General features: G+C 46.0%; 1 protein-coding gene across 9 annotated transcripts in view; it reads right to left on the bottom strand.

Moving 5' to 3' along the window:
• The window catches only part of FHOD3 (formin homology 2 domain containing 3), a 432675-nt gene that overhangs the window by 117611 nt on the left and 289001 nt on the right, over nucleotides 1-26063 (bottom strand). For all 9 annotated transcript variants that reach the window (XM_045850095.1, XM_045850098.1, XM_045850099.1 and 6 more), the window contains exon 10: nucleotides 18304-18545. In XM_045850095.1, coding sequence (XP_045706051.1) covers nucleotides 18304-18545 — 242 coding nt within the window. The remainder of the gene's footprint in view (nucleotides 1-18303; nucleotides 18546-26063) is intronic.

The raw sequence follows: 26063 nt of genomic DNA, 5'->3' as shown, positions 1-26063 counted from the left end.
CCTCCCTTCCGATTGCTTCCTGCCCCTACTTCGAAGAGCATAGGTTAGCTTTGCATGTTTTTCTTCCCCATCTAAAAGGAATTATACCGTGTCCAGCTTCTTTGGTTTCATATTACAATTGTAAGATTCATCTACACCATTGTATGTACTTGAATTTCACTCTCATTGCTGTATAGCATTCACTTATATAAATATACCACAATTTAGTTATCCAATCTACTGTCGATGGTAATCAGGTACTGTTCAGTTAAAAACTATGCCCACAACCTTCAGCCTGAGGCCATGTTCCCTCAGCTTGATCTGGAATTTGCCAATGTTATTACTCTCGGTCTACTCAGAACCCACAGATCTCCACCTGCCATCCAGCAGGTCTCTCCTCTTTGAAACAAAACACCGAGCCTCTCCCTCCAAAATGACTTGACTTTACTTGCTTCCCCAGGTGGTAAAGTCAGGAGCAAAGTCCACTGGAGAGGAGGGGCTTGGAGCCAGGCTGCTGGGCTGCACTCCAGCTCCATCACTTACTAGGGTGCAACCCCGAGCCCCACTTCCCTCACCTCATATCAGGTACCAGCAGCGCCCACCTCCCAGGAGATGGTGCTTACTATGTAAAGTGCTTTGAAAGAGTGGGACACACAGTGAACAAATCAGCTTGGTTCAGCTGTTAGCGATCATCAGCATCACGGTCTTTCAGGCCCTGTTAAGAAAATCTCTAACATCTCCACCAGTGGCTACTCAGAACTCTGCTTGGTTGGTTAAGGAAGGGGACACAGTACTGCAAAGCAATTCTACAGCCTTGACAGTAACACTCCCCTTTTATAACTTCCCCCTATGGAAGCTCGTCTTTTTGATCCCCTTCCCTGCACGTGTAGTTGTCCCACAGATGTTTGAAGGCAGCGATCCTGAGCTTCATCCCAACCTGTTTCCGCTTTAGGCTCAGCATCTGATCCTGCAACAATCTTCCCATAGCTTGCATGTATCATAGCTCTGCTCTCATGAGTGGCGGGGCAGGACCAAGGGCAGGCTGGGAGGGACCACTTCCAGGATGCCCTGTGGTCATAGCACTGGCCTTGTCCTACAACCCAGATGAGTGGAGAAGGAAATATCCTTCTGAAGGGTACAGGACTTTCTATGCTGGATTTTACTTAGTTTCATCCTCTGATGAAATTAGTCAAACAGGATGTTATTTTATGTGATAATATTTAAAAGTAAAGAATTAGTTCAGATCATTTTGCTTTTTCCCTAGTTGAATTTTCTCTTAAAGTACAACTTTGTTTATATTTGTGCAGAGGAATTCTGGGATCTTTGACACTTGACTTTCAAATACCTCTAGGGGTATTTTGCTGGTTTTGAATGATAAAGACTTATTCTAGGACATAGGCCTATTCTGAACTCATCGGGTGTCTTCTTTTTTACAACACACAGTCCCAAACTGGAGGCCACACTTTTTATGTCGGAACAGCAAGAGGCGCACAGTCTGCTGACTTGGAAGCTGTGTCCCACAAGGCAAAAGACAGCCCTCCACAGCAAAGCAGCAGTTGGTCCAAAATGTCACTAGCACCGAAGCTGAGAAACCCTGCCTAGAAATATTGAAGGCACACACACCAAAATATGAATCTAGGAATACTCGCAGAAACCATACAATTGTCAAAAACCTGGATACAACCCCAATGTGCACCGACAGGAAACAGAAGAAATAGGTTCCAAGCAGTGAAAATGGATGACCTTCAGCTTCATGTGACAATATGGGTGAACGTGAGAAGTATGATGTGAAATGAAGAAAACAAGTGTAAGAAGAAATATGATATACTTCTTATAAAGTTTAAAAAGGAAAAATTGTATAATACAGTGTTTGGTTATACAAATATGTGTGATAATACTAAAAACAAATAATAAACCCACAAATTAATGATAATCAATATTTAAGTATGCTGGGTACCCAGGTCCAGAGATGGGAGATCAGATTGGAAGTACACAGATAAATGAGACTTAGGGGTAATGCTCTGGGTTTTTTAGCTAGGCCAAAGTCTCACTGATGTTCTGTATATTAATATGTAAATTTTATATAAAGATCTATAAATGAAGACAGGACCAATGATGACAATGTATCACGAACCATTAATCTAATTCTGAACAATTAGAATTTTTAAAATAGATTTTTTTTAAAGAAGATTTAGGTTCACAGCAGAGTTGAGCAGAAGGTGCAGAGATTTCCCATAGAGAGTAACAAAACAAAAAAAGTTTAAAAGCAAAGAGGTTTAACTATGGGGCAAGAGCCCTCTCTCCCTTTAGCTAACAAATATTTATTAGGCATTTATTATGTGCAAGTTCTTTGCTTGGGTAGAGTGTTAAAAGAGGTTCCCACCCTTGGAGTTCCCAGGTCCATTAGAGAGAAAGACACTAAACAACTAATCCCACCAGGAAATAATTCAACTGAGAAAGACGTCCACGGCGCTGTTGGAGCAAAACTCAGAAGGCCAAACAGAAATTGACCGGAGAGGACAAGATGGGATTTGGCATGGCACTCCCTGGCTCACACACATCTACTAACCTTAGGATCGAGTCCAACTTGCCCACATAGCACTGTGACCCCCAACCAGCTCTCCAACTTCACATCCCACTCTCCCCTCACGAAACTCCACGCCCAGTCTTCATCGGTTTATTGACCTATGTAAGGTACAGCAAGGGCATTTCAGCTCCCGTCCTTGCATGACTCCTTCTCCCTGCCAGGTCTGACTCCTCCTCCTCTGTTTCTCTAGTGGCCACCCCCCCCCACCTCCACCCCAGGACGTCAGTACGTTCTTGTTGCTTGTTTCTGTCCTTTGGCACTGAGGACCCAGCGCGGTGTTCATCATGTAGAAACTTGCATGGATGGTCAAAGCGCAAGACTGGCAAGAACTGAGAGATGACCTCAGAGATCTCCCCACACACAGGAAAGATGAGGTCCAGAGAGGACAAGGTCACATAGCTTGCCAGTGAGAATTCTGGTCTGCTCATGTCCAGGCCAGCATCCTTTCCACCACGCAGGCTACCCCATGAAACAGAAGCAGACTCTAAACTGGGTTTATCACACTGTCATCACTGCACTGCTCCTTCTGAGCAATAGTCTCCCGAGCCCTGCTTCTCACTCCTCCTCTCACACAGCACAGACAAGAAAATACCATCTGCGCAGCCCGCCGGAAGAAAGGACAAAGCCGTGTGTGGCCCCCAGGAGACCTGCCCAGGGCCCCCGGCACTCCAGACCTGCCTAGTGGCCCTGAGGTGATCAGTCTCGACATAAGCAACTACCAGTAGCTAGAAAGTTCTGCATTAGGGTTTAGATAAGATCCACACATTTTAAATGTTCCATTTAGTTCTGTAAAACACATAGAACAGATCATAATGAGATGAAAAAAACACTTCATAGAAATATTTTGTTAGATTTATGACAGAGAAAGTGCCCTTTTGGGCTTCATCGACATCACTGTGTGTTAGAGGGCACTTGAACTGGAGTTTGAACTTGGCCTCACAGTGACTCACACTTTCTGTTCGCTTTAAGGATGTTTGTAGGTTACCAAGGGTCCAAGGTAGGATTTACAAATTTCCAATTAGTGATCTTAATCAGTTAAGACATATATCTGACCAACTGAAGCAGTGACTTCATTCGAAAACAGAGTTTTGTTATCCACCAAAGAAAAAGTTTCCCTCCAAAGAGTTTTGCCAGCCAAGGGAATGAAAAGACATCTCACAGAGCCCAGCTGTTGCTCGGATGTTTCCATGGTGAGAACCCAAAGTTAGACAGGAAAGTATTTATTGTCCCTGCAGCACGCAAATTTTAGAAGGAGTATAAAGTCCAGGCCATGGATACTAAATATACCCCAAAACAGAACTCTAATAAATAAGCCGTTATTTTGCTATTTTGTTTTAGAATGGAATACTAATGGATCCAGCACATTCTTTCTGCTGAAAACATGGAGTAGTTTAATATGGAATTCCAGTCTGTGGGTATAAACATCAATGTGGGGGGGGGGGCACAATTTGTAGCCGACTTGCAGATTTCTACATGTGGGAAACAAATCAATCCAGTGACAGCTAAGGACCATGTGATGTCTCCCTACTTTCTTTCTTTTGTATGTACTTTGATTTTATGTTTTTAAAAATCTTTATGCTAAGCCAGAGATACTAGTAAATCATTTTAACTGTCCCTGAGAGGTCTCAGAGAGGGGAACAGAAACTAGGATGAACGCGGACTGGAATTCTCTGGGAACTCCAGGAAGCAGCAAGGACGCCACGTGCAGCCCCAGGCAGGGAGCTCACCAGGCGGCCTCCAGAGGAGACAACAGCCCTGCCCTGAGTCTGGGGTGGCTCCTCCATCCTGAGACCCTGGGGCTCTCTCATCTCACCCGTAAAATAAAGTGGAGCTTCGAACGGGAGCCTCCAGCACTGCTGGTCTGCGACGGCTGAAGAAACAAGACTGTGTGGCATTGGCCAGGTGCTCCCGTCTCTAGAAGTTGTTCAGTCACTTGTCTAACGTGTTGTCCAATCAAGCTCATTTCTAAGTGTTTCGAATCACGGCGCTTCTTACACACGTTCTGTCTTATGTTTTCACAAATGGGAAGGGAAAGACACTAAAGAGTGAAGGATTCCTGGTCAGAAGGAGACATAATATGCATGTGTTTAAGCAGCGGATATCACATGTGCCCTGCCGTGAGGAAGCCAGCCGTGTTTCAGAGTTTTAGTGCGCAGGGATATCTTTCTAACTCCTGACTTGGTTTGATTCTAAAACTCTAATTGCCTTTTTGGATGCCTCAGACTGCGACACACCACAGTCAACTCTTAATATGGTAATAAAGTACAGATAATTGACATCTAGAAATAAACCCCAAATCTTATATTTCAGCCAGGGTTCTTCCCAACAACCTCACTTTCTATTTTCTACCCCTCGAGTCATGCTCCAACTTACCAACAGTAACCACATGGACTCGTTTGGGTAGCTTTTGCTTTCTACTTCACTGACCACCTCCTGGTGTAGATGCCAATGAAGAATGAATTCTATAAAATGGACATGATTGGAAGAGGGGGAAAAAGCAGCAAAGAGCCAGGACTGTCTACAGAGACCACCACCAAAGGAATGGGACACACGTCTCAGGCCCGTGTGTTGCCCAGGACACTCACACTGTTTCCACAGTGTCCCAAACAGTTTGGGGCTCAGCCCGGTCCAGAATGGTGGTCCTGGGAGACCCAGAGACAAGTCCTGCTGACTCTCCAACGCATGCCTTAAACTCCCCACATGACTCCACAGTCCATAGCAACCACCAGACTGATTAACAATCCTCACCCTTGTGATACATTATTTGAAAATGTGAATACTTAGACCCTACCCTCAGAAACTATATTCAGCTATTTTGGGGTGTGGACTGAGTTATTTTAGATACTCCACCGGGTTGAGAATAACTGCCCTAGTCCAAGCTACCAATGTTTGTCAGTAGTTTGAAATCAATAGCAACGAACAAGTATTCCCATTTCCACTCTCCTTCACCTCCAATCTGATCCCTGCCAGGCAGACAGGCATCCATTCAGATGCACGCGGCCCAGTACAGCACGCCAAACAACAGCCAGACTCCATGCTACGGCTTCCAAGACCCTGCATGACTTGACCTGCTTACTGTATAACCTCATCTCATCTGTGTTCCACCTCTACGTCCCCCTCCACACTCTGTAACCTTGCCTCTTGAAACACCCGTGAATCATGTGGGTGCATCATGCCTTCTCCTCCCTCTGCCACTGCACAAGGCTTTCCATCTGCCCAGGCAGCTCTCTTCATCCTTTAGGACTCCCGAGAAGCCTTCCTGGGTTACCCCCATCCCACTATCCTCTTTTTTTTTCTTTTTTTTTAATGCACATTTGTTTTGTTTTGTTTCTTTAAAGGTTTTATTTATTTATTTTTAGAGAGGGAAGGGAGGGAGAAAGAGAGAGAGAGAGAGAAACATCAATGTGCGGTTGCTGGGGCCGTGGCCTGCAACCCAGGTATGTGGCCTGACTGGGAATCGAACCTGCGACACTTTGGTTTGCAGCCCACGCTCAATCCACCCACTATCTTCTTTTAAAAAGAATCTTTTAAAATTAATATTTAACTATGAGAATCCACACTCCCTTTGGAAAAAAGTATAATATTACTGATAAAAACTAAGTCTCCTTTTACTGAAGGTAACCACTGTTATAAATTTGGTGGATCAATTTCCAGGTTAAAAAAAATAGACATATTATCCTGCAATCTTTTACTGTAGCAACTGATGTGACAAGCATGCTGGTACTTCTGATATCGTGCATTTCTTAATGCTGGTGGCTTTCCATCTCGTGGCTAGCCCATGTTCTACTTACGTAGCCATTCCCCAGTTCTTTGCTGTTACAAGGGATGCTGCAATGACAGTCCCTGCACATGTCCTTGGCACAAGTTCTCCTCAAGGGCATGTCTTTGTATCCCTGTTACTCTCTACCATGCAGCCTTGTTTGCTCCCTTCAAAAGTACTCTTCCAAAGCTACACCTGCTTACTTGCTACAATATTTATGTGTGCACTGTCTCACAAGGCTGGGAGCTTCATAAGGTCATGTTTACCACTGTATCCTAGAACCTAGAATGTGGCAGGCACAAGACAATATAAGTTGGATGACTAATGAATGAATGAATATGGTTTTGTCCTCCTTTAGTTCATGGTTTTGTCCTCCTTTAGTATTCGTGCCTCGATAAATGCAGGGCAGTGATCATAATATCCGTCTTCCAGAAATGCGCCGGCTTGCTCATTTACTGACGGACATTGTGGACGTGCACCTGAGTCTCAGCTATGGTTTTACAAACATAAAGGCATTTTGCCTTTGTTTCGTGATTTTTTTCCTAATTCCTGATCAAAATCATTTACCCTCATAATTCAAAGGCAGTTTTACAAAACTTGTTATAGATGAAAAATATATAAACAAAGAAAGATATCTGCCTGAGTCCAGTTAAGTTGGCATTCCCTTCATTTTGGAAGGCCTGCCGTTGGCACGCAGCCAGGACTCCCTCGCCGCCTCAGCCCGCCCGTCCCCAGACCTCTGGGAGAGGATGCTCACACACAGCAGGTCCCGACCGGCCACTTCCTCGTGAGGGCCCGTCTCTAGTCAATTTTTAATCTCATGTTTATAAAACCAGAACCACAGAGCTGGAAAAATAAAACCTCAGGAATGAAATTATTTCTCTGGGGCCATGTGAATACTGCAATTGAGTATTCCTGAGGTGTGATATAATTGCCTCTGAATTCCTTACTGAGTTTTGTACTTTGGGGATGCTGTATGAGGATGATTAAAAGGCATTTAGGTCGCAGATACCTGCCCAAATGTGCCCAGGCCTCCTTGTGTTCTGCGGGTCACTCTCCAAGGACAAGGGGCAGGCTTTGCTCTTCTTTGCTTGGCTCTGCCTCCCAAGGATCTCTACAGGAAAAGCAGGCTCTACTGGGAGGCCTGCAGTCACCCATTTATTCTATTTATTTAACAAATTCTGTGCCAGGTACTCTGATGCTAAGCACTTTACAGGGTTCACTCCTTCTATCTTCATAGGAACTGCTGAGGTAGGTACTATGATTAGCCGCTTCACTGAAGAGGAGTTGAAGCACAGAGAGGTTAAACAATTCTCCCAAAGTCACACAGCTAGTAAGCTAGGGTTTGAACCCAGGTGATCCAACTCCGCATTCAAGCTCCTAACCATCATGCTCTGCTACCTCTGCTAAGATCATTTCTTTGTGGCTGGAAAAAGAAAATGTCTCTTCTATTTAAGGGCTCAAAGAAGCCATTAATTCTTCCTCCTTTTAGATTCTGTCCTGAACATTATGTCTCTTTGCACTGCATTCATGCACACAGGGAGCCTACCAGCTCTCACCCCCTGCCCATCCCACCGAGGTCCCATTCCACTAGAAGGAGAGTCAATGACAAGACATATTAGAACCACGACTACCGCCCATGCTAACTCTGATCAGTTTCTGAACCATAAACATTGCCCCACTTGGGAATAAATATTTTTTCAACATGGACGCAATGCCCCTGTGACCACTGTCAGCTTGCGGAGCACTTGGTGTGAGACAACGCCGACGTGAGGTCCAGGCTCTCTTCCTTTGGGCCTGTCCTCTTCCATTTCTAAATCCCATTCCCAAAGGGCAACCTTGCGAGGTGCTTCCCCAGCATCACTTCCACCCTCTCTTCCTTTTCCGCCCTGTCAGATCTGGCCTCTTCAACCTGGATTTCCAGGGTTTCATTCCCCTGTTTGTTCACCCTTCCTTAGGGAAGAGTTACTACCAGGCTCTCTCCACAGACTCTCATCAAACACAAATAACCCCAGTCCTTGTTCCACGACTGGGTTCAACCCCCTCAGCTTAGGAATCATTTGAAAGCCTCTGCTCCATTTCCAAAGGGATTCTGGGAATTGCAGGGGACATAAAGAGAGATGCTCACTCTCCAGAAGCACCTGTATCTTCAAGAACTGCCCAGTTAAACCAAGATCTTCCAAGAAGGATTGTGAGCCTTCAGAACACAGACGGAAAGGTATGCATTATAGGAAGTGTGGCCTGTGCACAGGTCGGGGCAAACAGGCTTGACCCTGAAAGAAGAAAATTCCCCAAGACTTAACTAGAAACAAGAACCTTTCCTTCTCTTTGAAGTGTGTGCACCAGCCCTCCCACGGTGAATGGCTTGTCTTTTCCTGACACATCACACTAAGGAAGGCTGCTCTAGCTTCAGAAACATCCACACTTGCAGACAACCAATTTCAAGGTTCACTGACCTGGAAAATAAGTGAACTTCTTGGTTTCGGCATTTCACAAGATGATGATTCTACACTTTCCTTTCTAGGGCTTTATCTGTTGTTGTTTTTTTTTCTTTGCTCACTCAGTTTGATTTCCCTGGGTTATGGCCTCTAAGCCGAAGCTTCAACCCTCACCTACGTGTACCTGAGTTCCGGAAGTGCCTGTCCAACGACCACAGACACCTCACACTTAAAACGCCCAAAGCTTTGCTGAGTGTCCTTACAGCCACCCCACGACCCTGGCACAGTGGCTGCATGGGAATCTCCTAGACTCCCTCCTCTTCCCCATCATACGATCCAGTCACGTTCCTGCAAATGTCGTCCTGAGTCTCATCACCTGCCCCCACTTGTCATCCTCCCTGCCACTGCCCGAGTCAGGCCCTCTCCACCTGGCCCTGGACTGCTTGCTGCCTGCTGTCTCCCATGCACTCCTCACGCCGCTCCCAGAAGGTCTTGCTGAAACACAAACCTGACCTCTCTTCCTCACTTACATTCATCGGTAGCCCTGTTAAGTTTTAAGGATAAAATTTACCATTTTCTTCAAAATCTAGAAAGATCCTCAAATTCAATTCAGCAAAGTCCACCTCCCCCACCCCCTGCCAAGAAATGTATGATCTGGTCACAGTGAAATCTTTGAGAAACCAGGAGTCCTGCCCCAGAAATCAGACGAGGCTTTATAAAGTGACTTCCTCCTCCGCATGCCTCGATGCCACTGCCTTTTCTTGGTGGAGGCTGTCCAAGCTCCAGGCTCACTCCCCTTTGTCCCCCGGCCCTCTCCCGTTCTGTCTCTTCTTTATTCAATACTCAGAGAACCAGAGTTTCTTGGACACTAAATGATACATCTGAGCCACTGGCTGTATTCCAATCACACCTGCCTCAGGAGGTCACATCCCTTGTGGGAGAATCCATTTATAATGAATCATTTACCAACAGATAAATCTTCCCAAGTAGCTACTTGTCGCTCATGGTGCTGGTGGTTGTTAATCTGGTGGTTGTGAAATCCTCTATGTGTTTATGCCAGTGCACAGCCTCTCCTCTCCAGGTCTTCTCCGTATTTATTTAACAATTACCTTCTTTATTAGAACAATATCCGGGACAGCTCCAGGGCATGGAGCAACGATAACAACAACACTGAGCTAAGCAGGCATTTGGGCTGCCTCTCTTAACCCACCCCCCTTATTAAAGAGGCCCCGTCAGCCTGAATTTGCAGTGGAGTCAACTGATGCCCAGGCCCAGCCTGGCAAGGAAGCAGGGACTTTGGCTGTGAAGACCATGCCTGTACTGTCGGCAACCTCAGCGGCTCTACTGCATTTGGCCAAACCTCCAGGAGCCAATACTGAGCAGGTCACCCGAGGCACAGATTTTGCAGGTTAACACCAATTACGTAACACCTACTAGTCTCACAATGGTTTCTGCTTGCACATCCATTGCTCATTGCCAGCTGCTTCCAAGACAGAGCTAGGGGGTCTCTCTCTATTTCTGCTATATATGCTGCAGCTAACAGGTGAATGAATCCTGTGACCCCTGGCAATGAAGTCCTGTGGACAAGATCTGAGACAGACCAGAGAGCAACGCACTGCCTAAACTCAGCATCCAAACTCACCTCCTTCCTGTCAAGATGCAGGAAAATGAGCTCACCCACACCACACAGCCCATAAAGAGGCTGCCCCACTTGCCCACTGGTTCCTGCAGCTGGTGGAGAGATGCCAACTCCTTTTCCTACTCCTGCAGGAAAACAGAAAACACTACCCTCTCCAATCACCTCCCTCCAGCTCTCATCCCTGAGGCTTAACCAACCCTCAGGCTTGGCTCACCCCTTTCCACCACCCACTGGGTCACTGATTGGTGAGTGCCTCCTGAAGGTGAGGGCAGCATACCCTCCCATAACTGACAGTAGCTGCAGCTTCCTGTCAACCCTGAGTTTCTGTCTGTACACCTTCTTTCCTTACCCCATCACCAAGATTATGGCTGGTTCATTAGGATTAACGGGGAAGGCTTGTTCCAATTTGGCAATTACTGCTCTGACATTTTCGGAGCTCCTCTTTAGGAACTGTCTGCAGTGCCAATTTATAAGAAAAACAAGCAAATCAAGATGGTTACTTCAGCATCAGAATCAGTGACTGTATACAACACAGCTCATTAGGATTACCAAGCTCCAGTAAACATTTGCTCTGAGTGATGTTTCGCTTTCTCAACGGATCTAATTCATCCTCAAAAGAGAAAAACTTGTTACCACCAAAAACATTCTACAGGTTCAGAGACTAGCTCCAAGAATGTGTGATTCTGAGTGCAGACTCTGCACCGGGACTGTCTGGGTTCAAATCCAGCTGGGCCATTCCCCACTTTCGAGGTTCAAGGCAAGTTCTTTAACCTCTCTGTGCCTCAGTTTCCTCATCTATAAATTAGGGAAGATACCACCACCTACACTTCATGGGATTTTCAATTTGTGTAAAATTGCTTAGCACAAGAGCCACCACCAAGGAAATGCTCCAGAAATACTGGCTTCTGCTATCACTAGTGCTCCGACTGCTTGTCTCCAAGATACCAAAAGAAGAATTGCAAAGCATTCTCCCAGGACACCATGGAGAGGTGGCAGTTAGAAAGAGGACACACTGTCCTGAGAGAGAATGACACCTTAAAGCCACACAGGAAAAGGTCACAAATTGGACACTATAGCAATATATTTTATGCATACCTCAAGAGATACCCTAAATTAAGTTAAAAGATATTTGGAAGACAGGGAGAAAATATTTGTGACAAAGTTGTCAATACTTATGATCTCTCTGCTTTTTATATCTGAAAATTTTCATATTAAAAACAAAGAGTAGCTAGCAATCAAAAATGCAAATTAAAATGCCGAGGAACACTTCACTATTCAGAATTACAAAACGTTTGAAAAACTCTAGCCATCCAGTGTGGGTGCTGGTATGGGAAAATGGTCAGTCGTGCTGACGGTGGGGCAGCAAACCGGATTAGCCTTTTCAGAGAGCGGAGTGGTGATATCAATATTCAGTATGTCTGGGTCCTTTGATCTATAACTCCGTTTCTAAGACTCTCCCCTAAAAGGATGCTGACATGTACACGAATGTGTGTGTGTTCACTACAGCAAGTGTGGTACCATAGCAAACTAAATGAAGGTATTTCCATACAATGGAACACTAAGCAATAATTTTCTTAATGTGCTGACATAGAAAACCTAAAATTAATAATATAAAAAGTTGGCAATATGCATTCACTAATTACTTACTAATGCCAAGTACCCAGTATGTTTGTTTTCCATCTACAGAATCACAGGGGTGAAAAATAGGCCATTTAATACACTGGTAAAGGACAGGGTCCATCTGAATTCTAAAGCTAGCTCCACCGTGTATCAGCTGTGGGACTCTGGACAAGTCACTTTAAGTCCCCATGCCTCGGTTTCTTCTTCTGTCATATGGAGATAATAATAGTACCTGCCACATGGGGTACTGGTGCAGAATGGATTTAGTGCTCTGAGGTTCTCGGGATAATGCCTGGACAATACTTCGGTGCCCAGTAGAGGTAGCTGCTGTTACAGCTGTTGTTGTGTGTATCTTCATCCTCGGATCGTATGATTCAAAGGTTTCCATTTTATGTCAAATAGTTGGTCCCACATCCTTAAATCCTATATTGTTTTTATTTGAAAATATAAAATGTTGCTATTTACTCAGTGCCTGATCTGTGCCAGAGGCCATCTCTAAGTTGACACACGGCTACTGGGGCGAAGCCAGGCACCCTCACCCATGCTCCAACACCCCTTCTGTGTCCTACGCCACAGGGGCCCCAAAGGCCATGCCGGTGAGGACCTGCGCAAACCGAGTGCTCCTCTGATCCCTGGGAGCCGTGGCCTGCTCTTCCAGCTGGCACAGACCAGGCTTCTGAGGCTGGTGTCTGCACTCCACCCCCACACCAAACCCTGCCAGGCGCACTCTTTGTCCCCGCAACAGGGGTGGGCTGGGTATGACCTACCTGGTCTGTACCCATGGCCCTCAGTCCACCCGGGCACGGTCCCTCCTGGTGTTCCCTTCTCTAGGTACAGATGGGGCCAGACCACATCTTCTCTCTGCTGCTGAAGAGATGGGTATTCTGGGTCCAGTCCCTTCCAAATGCAAGTGTAGTCCTTGCCTCCCTGTCATCCTGTTTACTTCCTTATCACGTTGAATTCATTAGAAGGAATATTTCTGTGTTAACATATAGTAAGCATTTTTCCCCTTACTTTTCCCCTAATCTAACCTACAGGATAAAATACCAATACTTGAATTTAACATTTCTACTTCTTGACCACCGGCTGACAATGCCACCAGCCAAGAGGAGAACACTGATCATTCTTTCTCAATTCCACTTGATCATCTGTGAACACTGAGTGGGTAGAGGTGGCTCCAATGAGCTTGTCCCTTGTGTTCCTATTCCTCCACCCAGGCACCTGAGCCTGGCTGTAGAAGAGCACGCCATCGGTTACAATAACCATTGTTCCATCATGCCATTTTGTTTTATGCCGTGTCATAGTCCGTTATCAGTTTATGGAATGTGATGAATGTGAAGCTGATTGGAACAATATCTGGGGCATCGCAGTGACTAAGAAAAGCAAGAGATTTAGTCCAGCCTTGGGTTTCCCAAGGGAGTTCAGCATATTCCCTGAGAATTTCCGCTGCAAAAACTTCACTAAATGGAGTTAAAACAACAACAAAAGGACCTGCTGTACTATCCATGTAGCCTAGAAATTTGAGAACTATATTCTCTGAAAAAATAAGTAAATTTTGACTCATAAACATGAGCATTTAAGGTAGACCCATGTGCTTGTAAGAAAGCTATCCTCCTTCCAATAGCCCAAACACTTCCAATCTTGGCATCATCCTAAGGAGGAGATAAAAATTACAACCAATTACCTGCCTGCCCCTAAGGCAGGGGTTCCCAGAGTCAGTGTTACTGACATTTTTAGAACAGATAATCCTTTGTTGTGGGGGCCATCCCGGGCGGTGCAGAATGTTTACTAGCATCCCCGGACTCCAGCAGCCAGATGCCAATAGCACTCCCCACCCCTGTTATGGCTTCCAAAAATGTGTGGAGACACTGCCAGGTGTCTCCTCAGGGACAAAATTACCTGTGGTCCTGAACCCCTGCCTTACAGGGTCCCCGAGACTGATCCCAGCCTGCCTCCACCTCCCCGAGCAGCCCAACCCTTCCCAGCATCACGACCAGACCCCTTCCTCCCAGCTGGCTCTGTAAGTCCCCTTGCCTGACTGATCTCCTGCCTTCTCCAGCCCCTCCATATTCCACTGCGCTGGGGGAACTCATGAGCAGCCATCAGCAAAACCCCCTGCAGTCAGGCTCTCTTCATGGAATATTCCTTGTTCGAACCCCAAACTTAAGGACGCCGTTCCCTACCGCCCTCTCATGTGGCATGATGGGTTCTCGCAGACCCCACGTACTCCCCTTTGCCAACTCCAGACCATTTTTCTCCTAACTTCCCTCGAGCAACCCAGCCGCTCAGGACAGGGGTTTGCAAACTACAGCCTGAAGGCCAAACCTGGCCCACCACCTGCTTTCATACAGCCTAGCAGCTAAGGATGGTCTTCACATTTTGAAATGGTTGGGAAAAATTTGAAAGAACATTTCATGACGTGTAACACTCCCATCTCAGCGCCTGTAAAGTGAGTGGCGCTGCAATGCAGTCCTGCTCATTCGTGTACCCGTCAGCCCCAGCTGCCCTCGTGCTACAGTGGCAGGATTCAGCTGAGCAGGGGCAGCAGACACTGTCTGGCCTGCACAGTTTGACACATTTACTGCCTGGCCCTCGACGGAGGAAGTTTCTGACCCTTGTCTTGGAGGCATGAGGCAGCAGTGTGCGCCGCCTGCTCCCAACCCGTTGTCACCATCTTCACCCTGCCAGGTTGCTATTCTTTGTGTTAAAAACACGCGTGGCTGAATGCCGGATGGCGCAACTGCCAACCTCAGTGAAGGAATCAAGCCCGAGGTTACCTCTACGGGCTGGAACGCTGTGTGGAAATCAACAGGATGAAATTTAAAGTGCACCTGTGAAGTCCCACGAAACGCGCATTCTCAGACAGGCTGACTTTAGAGCAGGAACAAGGCCTGGTGTGCGTTGACAGAGGTAAGAACCAGGATAAGCAGGAAAGCATTATGGGGAAATAGAATGTTAAGCCAATAACAGAGCTATAACATTACGGAGCAAATTGAGGTCAGTTCCTAACGAGCAGGAGCACACAACGACAGAATGGGGGGCCTCGGGGAGGGGAGCGCCGGAGCCTGGAGGGCACAGGGAGGGCTCCTGCTCGGGGCTACTCGACCTGGAGGACTCATCAGTCCTAAGATGACATACTAGTACAACTTAAGCCAGAGATGCTGGTTCTTCTGCTGATTAGATGCTAAAAATAAGTATTCTTGGGGAAAAAAATGAAAGTGCCAACATTTTTTTCCTTCCAACCAAATTTGTAAATTTAAGTAACAAAGATGAAACCCACATAGTCACAAAAGACACTTTTAGGTGGCAGATGACCAATAAACTCCTGTCTTATTTGGTAAGTGCTTGGTGAGACTTGGTTTCTATTTCCTCAGTAGCTAAAGCAAAGCAATAGGAGTGTAGAGTCTTATCAGTCCTTGGAATTAAAGCACGTAGCCCAGCAGGCCTAAGTCTATATAGAGACTTGGAGATTTTCTGCATTTCAACTCTTTGAATTTTTATATTTATCCTCAATAGAAACACATCTATGTGGTGATTAAATCAAATTCCCTCTAAAAAAAGTCAAAAGTGTAAATCTCACTCAATGACTATATTTAGGAATGATTGGTTGGGAAGTGGTTTTGTCCAATTCAGGCATTGAAAAGCAAAGGCCAAAGGCTTGAATTTAATCCATGGCTCAGCCGCCTAGTCCTGTGGTTCGTCTCAAGGCACCAACCCACACCCCCACACCCCCCGTCTGTTTGTTCACTTGTGGAATGCAGACAGTGACACTGGTCCTGCCTGGATCCTACGGAGGAACAATGTGAGAGTTAAAAGACGTCGTGGCCAAATGATGTAGAAGGGCCATTTGAAGGCGGAGCGCCATATACATTTTAGGACATCATGAATCTTTTTCTAGACTCTAACATCTTTATCTTCTTTCCGAAGATATTAGCATTAGCTGGGTTACAGAGCTATAAAATCTAGCCTGAAATTCCTCCTGTGTGGCGTATGCAGGCATGTTGCTACAAGTTAGCAGCAACTCGGGCCAGAACATTCAGGTAGGCGAAGAGTAATCTAGGTCAGGCATGCTCCTGTGCCTTTCAGGGTCTACAGGGAATCTAACATGGTGAATTACTTAATACTAAGGTAATGTTTAGAGGCACAGATGTTGAGCAGGTGACTGAGCTATGCATGCGGAGATTGTTTCCAAGTTTGCTTCTCGTCACCCTTTCCCTCCACCCCACTCCCAGCTCTGCCAAACCTGCCCTGTCGTTTTGGGGCCATCAGGCAAAATCTCTCCAACAGGCCTTATGGATGAAGCCACTTCATAATCGTCAACCTGTAAGACCTAATCTGCCTTTACAAGCTGGAAACTGTATTTTTCTTAAATAAATGCTACAAAATTTACATGAAAGGTGTAACCTCGGTAAAAGGAAAAATCAGCCCTGTCTGAAAAGACTGAGCTAGCAGACCCGGGGCAGCGTCTGGGCCTCCCTGTTCCAGGTCCCACCCAGCCCAGTGCCTCGGAACTGTGAGCTGGGCCAGGGACGGTCCACTCCACTGCTGTTGCCTACCAGGAGGCACTGTCACCTGAACTCACAACACAGGGACCTTTGAAAAGTATAATGGCAAGAAATAGAACAGAAACAAAGATGACACAAGTCCAAGCAAAAGATCACAAAGAGCTGCGACAAGGCCTCCCACCGCCTATCCTCAGCAATTTGGTAATTTTAAAGAGAGACTTCTCAGCCCATTGTATGTGCTTTCTGCAACCCTCTCCATGTTAATTTCTCAAGCATGAGCTGGATGCGGTGCTGGAGAAAGCTTCAAGGGCCTTTGAGCACCGCCTGAGTTTCTTGAAGATCTTATATCACAAAGTGGAATGTTCTCTTGTAAGTATTCTTACAAGTGTAAGTGGTAAGTGTTCTCTTTCATCAATCTGTGTAGATGTTTTGGTCTTCTTTTCACTAAAATGGAGCTTGTTGTACATAGACCTCAGAAACAGAAACCTCTGTACCTAGGGGCCTACATGGCAGAGAAGGGTGTCAACATGGATTGTGCCTTGCACATCACGCTCAGACCGATGCTCTCCTCCCCCGGCAACAGAAGACACCCGAAGGCCTGGGCTGGGTCACACTTTAGTGATTCCAAGAATATCAGGCCACTCAGGGCACTTCTCAGTAGCAGTGGGGGTAGGCAGTCCCTTAGGAATGGAGAGGAAGGGACATATCTTGGTCACTCACTTAAAGTTATCCAACTTACTCTGAGTTACGTTCTTCTTCACCATGCAGCCTCCTGCCTACATCCGGCTCCCAGAGGGAGCTCCATGACAGGGGAAACGCTCCAGCCAAAGGAGGGGAGCAGGGCTTCCACCCTGCAGGCAGCAGGAGGTGGTGCACTGGCAATTGTATCAGTCAGCCTGGTGGACCGGGTTGGCGTGGACCGGTCTGCAGAGCCCCATCCCCCGAGTAAACTAACAGCGGAGAGAAAACAGAACCGGCCCCGATCCCAGGGCGGCATCATGTGGCCGTGCTTTTGCTGCACCTGTGTTTCGTGGAACCGCTTCTGAGTTGTCTTTGATTTTGTCAAACGTTATCTTTTTAATATGTGTAATTTCTCATAGGATTGCCGACCCATCTATTTCTTCCTATCTCCTTTCCTCAGTCTTACTTTCTCCCAACCCAGATTTGAGGTTCCTGAGGTCAGAGATCATACCTTTTCCATTTATATATCATCATGTGTCAGATAGTCCTGGCCCAGAACAGACACTCAGCAAAAATGCTTGCTGCATGACTGACGAAATACATGATAACATTTGTGTTTACTGAAACTTGGTATGTATATAAAATCCTATAGCTTATATTTATGTATGTATGATTTGAAACTCATAAGATTTGTTCTATTTAACTCAGCATCAACTATGTATTGTCGGGAATATCTCCAGACTCTCAAGAGCTCACATTTATGTGGTGGCATACCATTTGTTTGTAGGCCAAAGCTTTGTGTTTTGCATTCTTTACCATTTGATAAAGCACAGCTTTTCTAAACAGATGTTAACTGAGATATTAAATAATATAAACACACAGGTGGGTGGAGAAGAGTTCATGGGGTTAATAAGAACAAATCTGTGCTTGTCACCAGGGCCACCTTGCCCTGGGTAGCTCCGTGGGAATTCTGGATGCTGTTTTAATGGTGGAGAAGAGACAGGAGGAGTGGGGATGGTGATGGGCACCTGTGGGGTGGGGAACTCCCTCCCTACTAGTCTTGTGCCCCTCCCCACTGCTGGGTGAATGCTTACTTTTCACGGAGATCTCGCACTTGACAGGGCTGGAAGCTGGGAGCCGACTGGGAACAGGGACTGGTGGGAGCCGACAGAGGACTCTTGATGTTCTGTACTGAGTGCCTGCGGCTCCGCCTGCGGTCTAGGCCCCGGTGCTCGCCCCCGCTGCCGCCAGAACACAGGCTGGCCCTCCTCCGGTCCCGGCGCCCACTGAGGGGTGGCTCAGCTGTCTCGTCGCCATCCTCGTGCCGGAGTGCCGCCTGCAAAAGCAGAGAAAGCCCAGTGCAAGGTCAGACTGATATCCTTTCCTAGCCCCCAGAGAGGACTGTGCATGTCCAGCTCACCCCATGCTGTAGCCTCAGCTTCTCTGCAAGGTCTTCACAGCCACATGACGCAAAGCACAGTCTGCAAACTGAAAGATGCCTGCCACTGTGCATTTACCCAATCAAATGCATAGAGAAAGGACAGACACTATCCTGGATAGGTCTAACAATGTTTTGTAGTTGGATGGCATCTTCACCCTGGAGCCCAGCTTTGCCATTTCTCTGGGCCTCCCTTTGGTCTTCTCTGGTCCTGGAGGCAGAGGCCCTCCTGAAGCCCAGTGACAGGAAGCCCTCAAGTTCTGGGTGGTTCCTGAGCTTGCTTTCCCAATGAGGAAGCTAGGAAGAGCACAGCAAGGATTCTGGTCAGAGGTGAGAGCCACAAGATCCAGGTGAGGGTGACTAGCCTTATCCACAGATCTTTTTGAGAGGCCCACTGCCATAGACAGTGCTACCTGGCTGCAGAATCTCACACACCTCTGCTGCGAGCAGCTACCCTTGGCAGCACGGTCTTAGTGTTGGGGGTGGAGCCTATGGTTAAACTACACAGCTTGCATACACGAGTCACCAAAGCACATGCCAAAAATAGACCTGACCTCCTGAGTAAAATTTTATAAAAATCTCCTCTTAAAAGTGACACAGATTTATGCAGAAGAACAACTGGCTTACTCTTTGTCACTTAGGCTCTGATGTGGAAACCTGAGCCAACTGCCACCATACACACGCCCCCCTTCCCTCTCTGGGGGATATTTGGTCCTGCTCTTAGTTGGGCCCCTTCCAGAGTCCCAGCTGGACCATTCCAAAACTCACTCTATCCTGGACCCCATCCCACAGCTCACTTACCTCACCATCAACACCAACTATCTGAGCTTTGTATAGCTCTGCTCCTTTTCCACACTCACTCTTCCCAGCCATGGGCTAACTCATCTTTATCTCCAGCTTCTTTAATTTTTTTAAGCCTACCTTCTCTAAAACTGGACAGTAAGAAGAGCACAAGTTGTCACTGACAACTTACATGCAAGCTGGCTATGCCATGAACAAACCTGGTGTGACCTGCAGCAAGTCACCTGCCTTCTCTCCAGCTCACCAAATGAGGAAAATAAGTATTGCGTGTGCAGACTCACCTCAAATAACTTATATGAGGGTGATTTATGTAGAGCTGCAAGTGTAGGGTCTTTCCTGTGGCTGCTAGTCAATAAATGACTACCCTCCCCCAGCCCACGCCCTTAGATGAAGGGGCACAGGCCGCCCACAAATTCCTCCATCACACAGAATTTGGGAGTCAGCCACCTTGAAGCCCAGGTAAGCCAGGCGCCTTCACCAAGTCCAGCAGCCTCTCTGACTTGGCAACCATGGAGACCCATACATAGTCTCATGTCCCCAGAGGTTCACATGGATCCAGCCTTTGGGTGTTCTCGCTCACTTCTCACAACTTGGTCCTGATATAGAATGGAGAAGTAATATAAAGACACAGAGAGATAATCACAGCATATGGCCTTTATATCACCTAACTATCTACAGAAAAATCTGGCTCCTGCAAAATCAAAGATCCCCTATGTCCAAAATTTTGGCAGTCATGTTCATCAAGCACGGTGAGCTTGGCTGAGTCAAGGCCAGGTTGGCCACGCTCCTGCTGGTCCAGAGGAGTGAGCACCTGAGACACGTGGCCTATTTCCTGAGAGTGCGTCCACCCTTTACCTGCCCTGTCTCCGGTTTCCTCCAGCTTCCGCTTTTAGAGATTAAGTGAAAACTCTTCTGTCTCTGTGCTAGATACATTTTATAACAAACTCTCAGACACATAAAGGCAACTCAATATTATTTTGACTATTTCGTGCCTCTGAAGTTACTAACCAGACATAATTTGGGGAGGTTTGAGGTAAGAGTTGATATGAGTTCAGAAAAAGCTCTATTGTTATAAAATCTCATTGGAAAGTCTGTTTCCTAGGATTCCCCTCTCCAGTTTAACTGCAAGAACTAAGAAATTCTACATTTGGTTAATCACATTTACCATCTCAACTTTAACATATTAAATGGCATTTTCTAAGGAAAGTTGGAGAATGATTATGTACCTAACCAATATTTTCAATATTTCTAGACAATTGCTTTTTTCATTTTGAGATATAAAAATTCTAGACCATTCGAACTTATTCTGACCTGAGGTACTGATTCTGCTTCTTATTAAGCACACATTTGGAATAACAAGATAGGGGCAAATTAGAGTTTGGATCATTCTAATTCCTGTCTAACCTCAGAGATCCAGGGATTGAGTGCCATTCTGCTCACAGTTCCTTTCAGACGCACACACGGTGTGTACAACATGAAATCCACTTTAACTGCCTTTTGTCAAGGAAGATAGAGACAATCAAAGAGTTGAAATGAAAAGAAAAATCTAGAAAACTTACCAAAGCAACACCATAAAATGGAATTCAATGGGGGACTGTCTCATGTTCAGATCCTCAATAGAACATCTATTCACTTAAAACAAGAAAAGAGCGCATGGAGGGTGAGAGGGTCACAGAATCCCAGCTGAGCCAAGGGCAGCCTCGGGCTAGGTAGGCAGGAACTGTCTAACGTGAAACTTCGGGCTGGCATTCACTCACAGGTTTGTTTTTATGAGACGGACCCTAGATTCAGCAGTGTCTGCTGACAGCATGAAGAGAGACTCCACTTTCACATCAGGGCTACAGTGCCAGTTCCAAATTCTCCCGATTCTAGGGAGCCCTACAGATGAAAGTCAAGAGCCCTAAGAGATGGAAAACACCTGGAGAGACCCAAACCCACTACAAGTCCAGCCATCGGATGACTGCAGCCGCATGTGCATCTCCAGTTGAACCAGGTCTGAATTTCCAGCCCCAGAATCATGAATGATACTTGGTGTTTCAGGCCACTGAGTTTTGGGCATATTTGTTATTGCCGAGGGCTAACTGAGCACACTTTTTATCACCTATGACAAAGAAGGATCTTAAGAGATGAGACCTATTAATGAATTATTTCTAAAATGACCAATTACCCTCACACCCAAAGTCTGTAGCCTTAAGATACCTTTCCCATTATTAGGACCACATTGTGAGAATCAAAAGTTAGAACACATAATCTGACAAAAGATTTTTTATTTTGATTTGTGAATTTACATAAATAACATTATATGAAACTATAAAAATTGAAATGAACAAAACTTAGATTAAGTCACCTTTCTGAAATGGAATTAAATTACATGGAATTGGGCCTGTCCCCAGAAAGTCCAGGACATATGGTCACCAGACATCCTCTACTATTAAGAAGAATTTTAGAAGCCCAACCAAGTTTTCTTCAAATGCTTAAAAATGTTCATAGAGGAAAATGTTGGCTTTCTTTATAGACTTCCTTGCTGTCCCTATATATCCTGAACTTAGTTGTCCTGTGGCAAAAAAAAAAAAAAAATGCTATTTTGAAACTGCATTAGCTTTTGGAACAAAAGAATCCTGGCTTCGCCTGATCCATCAAGCACTCAGTGGTCGCCTGGAGTTATTATTACTCAGGGCATCTTCCCTTGAAGGTTAGCTGCTTTTGGATCAAACCACGCCCTTCCTTCCACCCAGCATGGCAAACACTGTCATAAAACATGTGATATTAAAGGAGACCTTCATTTGAGCACTCCCTGAACTTCTACTCTGGGCAGGTGTGCTACTGGGCACTGGGGCCAGAGAGAGGAATGAGACATAGGACGCAGAGTAGCCCAAAGGGAAACAGACCAGCAAGTATGTCCAAAAGACTGTTTGGTCCAAGGTATGGACACAGGCAAGTGCTCTTCCATGGATTACGAACCAAGTGCGATGACAAGTGGCAGGCCCTCCTTTTACCTTGCCAAGAAAGACCCCCTGAGATGACCCTTGCAGAAGGGGTAGGAGTTTGCTAACTTGAGAACTAGAAGGAGAACTAGAAGAAAGAAAAGAGAATGGATAAAGGAAAGCTCCCTGAAGACCTGCCTTTCACATTCAAGACATAGCAAATGTTAAGTGTGGCTGAACCTTCAGAGACATCTTAGGAATGACTGGAGAAAAGGTCACAGGGGTCTGAAGCCACACACTGTGTAAGCCGTTGTGCTAACTCAAGGAATTTGGGCTATATCCTGCTTGCCATGGAAAAGGTTTTTCATTCATTCATTCCTTCATTCCTTCATTCCTTCATTCACATAATCATTCACTCACTGCTGTTTGTTTTCTTCAACAAAGAAATGGCGTAGTCAGCTCTGGCTTTCAGGAGGATACCCTTGTTTTTAGTTGCAGGGAGCCAGGAAGGAGGAAAGGGCAGAGGAGGCCCCAAGGGATGTAGCACCAGCAGGAAGCCAGGGTCACCAGGCCCCACTTTTGTGGCTCTCCCAGGACCTATCCCCCTCCAGTCACACCCATCTCCTTCCGACCCTTCACCCCTGCGGGGCTGGAGCTCCTCCCCTGCTGTTCCTTATGTCACTGTCTTTAAGCCATCGTCTCAGATGGGCCTTCCTCATTTACACCACCGTTTCTATTTTTTTAATATATTTTATTGATCATGCTATTACAGTTGTCTCATTTCCCCCCTTCATTCCCCTCCACTCTGCACACCACCTCCCACCCACATTCCCCACTTTAGTTCATGTCCATGGGTCATAAGTTCTTTAGCTTCTACATTTCCCTCCCTTGCACTATCCTTGCACTCCCCCTGTCTATTTTCTACCTACTGTCTATGCTACTTATTCTTCATACATTTTCCCCCTCTCTCCTCCTCCCACTCCCCTGTTGCTAACCCTCCATGTGAGCTCTGTTTCTGTGGTTCTGTTACTGTTTTATTTGTTCACTTAGTTTGCTTTTGTTTTAGGTGTGGTTGTTAATAACTGTGAGTTTGCTGTCTTTTTACTGTTCATATTTTTTATCTTCTTTTTCTTAGATAAGTCCCTTTAACATTTCATATAATAACGGTTTGGTAATGATGTACTCCTTTAGCTTGACCTTATCTGAGAAGTGCTTTACCTGCCCTTCCATTCTAAATGAAAGCTTTGCTGGATAGAGCAATCATGGATGTAGGTCCTTGCATTTCATGACTTGGAATACTTCTTTCCAGCCCCTTCTTGCCTGTGAGGTCTCTTTTGAGAAATCAGCTGACAGTCTGATAGGAACTCCTTTGTAGGTAACTGTTCCCTTATCTCTTGCTGCTTCTAGAATTCTCTCCTTAATTATAATCTTGGGTAATGTAATTATGATGTGCCTTGGTGTGTTGCTTCTTGGGTCCAACTTCTTTGGGACTCTCCAAGTTCCTGGACTTCCTGGAAGTACATTTCCTTTGCCAGACTGGGGAAGTTCTCCTTCATTATTTGTTCAAATAAGTTTTCCACTTGTTGCTCTTCCTCTTCTCCTTCTGGGTATCCCTATAATTCAGATGTTGGAACATTTAAAGATGTCCTGGAGGTTCCTAAGCCTCTCCTCATTTTTTTGAATTCTTATTTCTTCATTCTTTTCTGATTGTATGTTTTTTCTTCCTTCTGGTCCCCTCCATGGATGTGAGACCCAGTTTTCTTTCCATCACTATTGGTTCCCTGTGCATTTTTCTTCATTTCAGTTAGTGTAGCCTTCATTTTTTCATCTAATTTGTGACCGAAATCAACCATTTCTATGAGCATCCTGATCACCAGTGATTTGAACTGTGCATCTGATAGATTGGCTATCTCTTGGTTACTTAAAAGTATTGGCTCTGAGGCTTTCATTTGTTCTTCACTTGAGCCATCTTTTTTTTTTTTAATTTGGTTGCACATGTTATGTATGAGGTGTGGAGCCTTAGGTGTTCACCAGGGCGGGGCACCCCAGTCGCTGGGTTGTGATGCTATATGTGGGGGCGGGGTCTGAGAGGGAACAATGGTGCTTGCTCCACTCTCTGTCGGATTTCAGTCCCCTCTGCTGCTTCCCACAAGCAAATTGAGCCCTCTGGTACTGGTTCCCAGGTGGGTGGGCTTGTGTACGTTCTAGGACCCTGTGGATCTCTCCAACAAACTCTCCTGTGAGGCTGGGAGTCCCTCCCAGCACCTCAGTCCCCACAAGTGTTTTCAGTCAGTGCTTGTAGCCTTTATTTCCCAGCGCTGGGTCTCTGGGTTGCATGGTCTATCTCACTGCCTGTTTTCAGCTGGTTTATCTGTAGGCAAATGTGTGACTGCAAACAGCCAGCTGCCTTGTGCTCCTCACTGGGTCTGCTCATTGCCTCCCCACGCCTGGGGCCTGCCAACAGCCCTCTGCGCCCTGCATACCCGGGTCTGCCAGCCACCACTTTTTCCTGCCGCAGCCTCTCTCTGCCGGCCGCTGACTCTGCCTCTCTCACCGGTCTGGATGAATGGTTATTGGACTTCCATACAGTTCAATTTTCTGTCTTTTCTGGTTGTTTTTGTGTTTCTAAATTTTTGTTGTCCTTAATCTTGGTTATGCAAGGAGGCACAGTGTGTCCACCTATGCCTCCATCTTGGATGGAAGTCCACACCACTGTTTCTAACCCCACTTCATCCTCTTCTCTTCACAGACATGCCTGCAATCTCAGATTCTCAACTTATTCATGTATTTTGTCGCTGTATGCACCCCGTTAGAATGTACACTCCTTTAAGACAGTGTCCTTGTCTGTCTAGGTAGCTGCTGTGTCCTGGGACATACAGCAGTGTCTGGCACATAGTATGGGCTCAATAAAATCCTGTTGAATGAACCAATTCAAAGAAGAACAAATGTATGGGAAGATATTGCTATACTCCAGCCAAGAAACAATGAGGGCCAAAACTAGGGGAGTGGAGAAGAAAGTACAGTTTTCGGTAATCAGACTCCTAACTGTAGGGACGGAGGAAAGAGAAAAAAGTCCAGGACAGCTCCAGGTTTGTAACTTGAGAGACTCAGTTTTTTATAGAGGTGGAGAAAAGAACAGATGGTACAGGATTTTTGTTTCTGTCATATGAAAAAAGCAAAGGATTTATTTAGGACTGGTAGCATGTCATGTGCAGCTTCCAGGTGGCTATGCCCCACATAGTCAGAGCTCCCCGCACCTTCTGTGTCCCCGGAACCATTACATTTAGATGCTGGGGGAATCAGCTACCTGACTGTCTTAGACCACAGAATGGAAGTTCCTTGGGGCAGGAACAGAACATCTATCTCTATTTTCAGAGCCAGCAGAGTATGTGGACCCCATAGAGTGGACCTCGAATGAATGAAAGTAACACAAGAAGACAAGCAGACACAGGGGCAGGCAGCCATGGGCCTTGGCTGAAGGCTCAGGGTCAAGATCAGTCATCACCCTCCAGGGCTGCTAATTCACTCTATAAGTCATAGGCAGTCCATATAGACTGAGAAAGGAGGTCTCATCAGGTAACCTCAACACTGAAAGGGAGGGGACAGAGATGAAGTATCCAGGGAAGTCACAGAGGAGAAACAACCAGAGAAGTGCTCTGGAGACAATCCAGACACAGCACTAGGAGTGCAC

Source organism: Phyllostomus hastatus, unplaced genomic scaffold (genome assembly GCF_019186645.2).
Source record: "Phyllostomus hastatus isolate PE091 unplaced genomic scaffold, TTU_PhHast_1.1 phas_contig_80, whole genome shotgun sequence".
Taxonomy (NCBI): Eukaryota; Metazoa; Chordata; class Mammalia; order Chiroptera; family Phyllostomidae; genus Phyllostomus; species Phyllostomus hastatus.
Note: the sequence above shows the minus strand (reverse complement) of the source record. Positions and strands in the feature narration are given on the sequence as shown.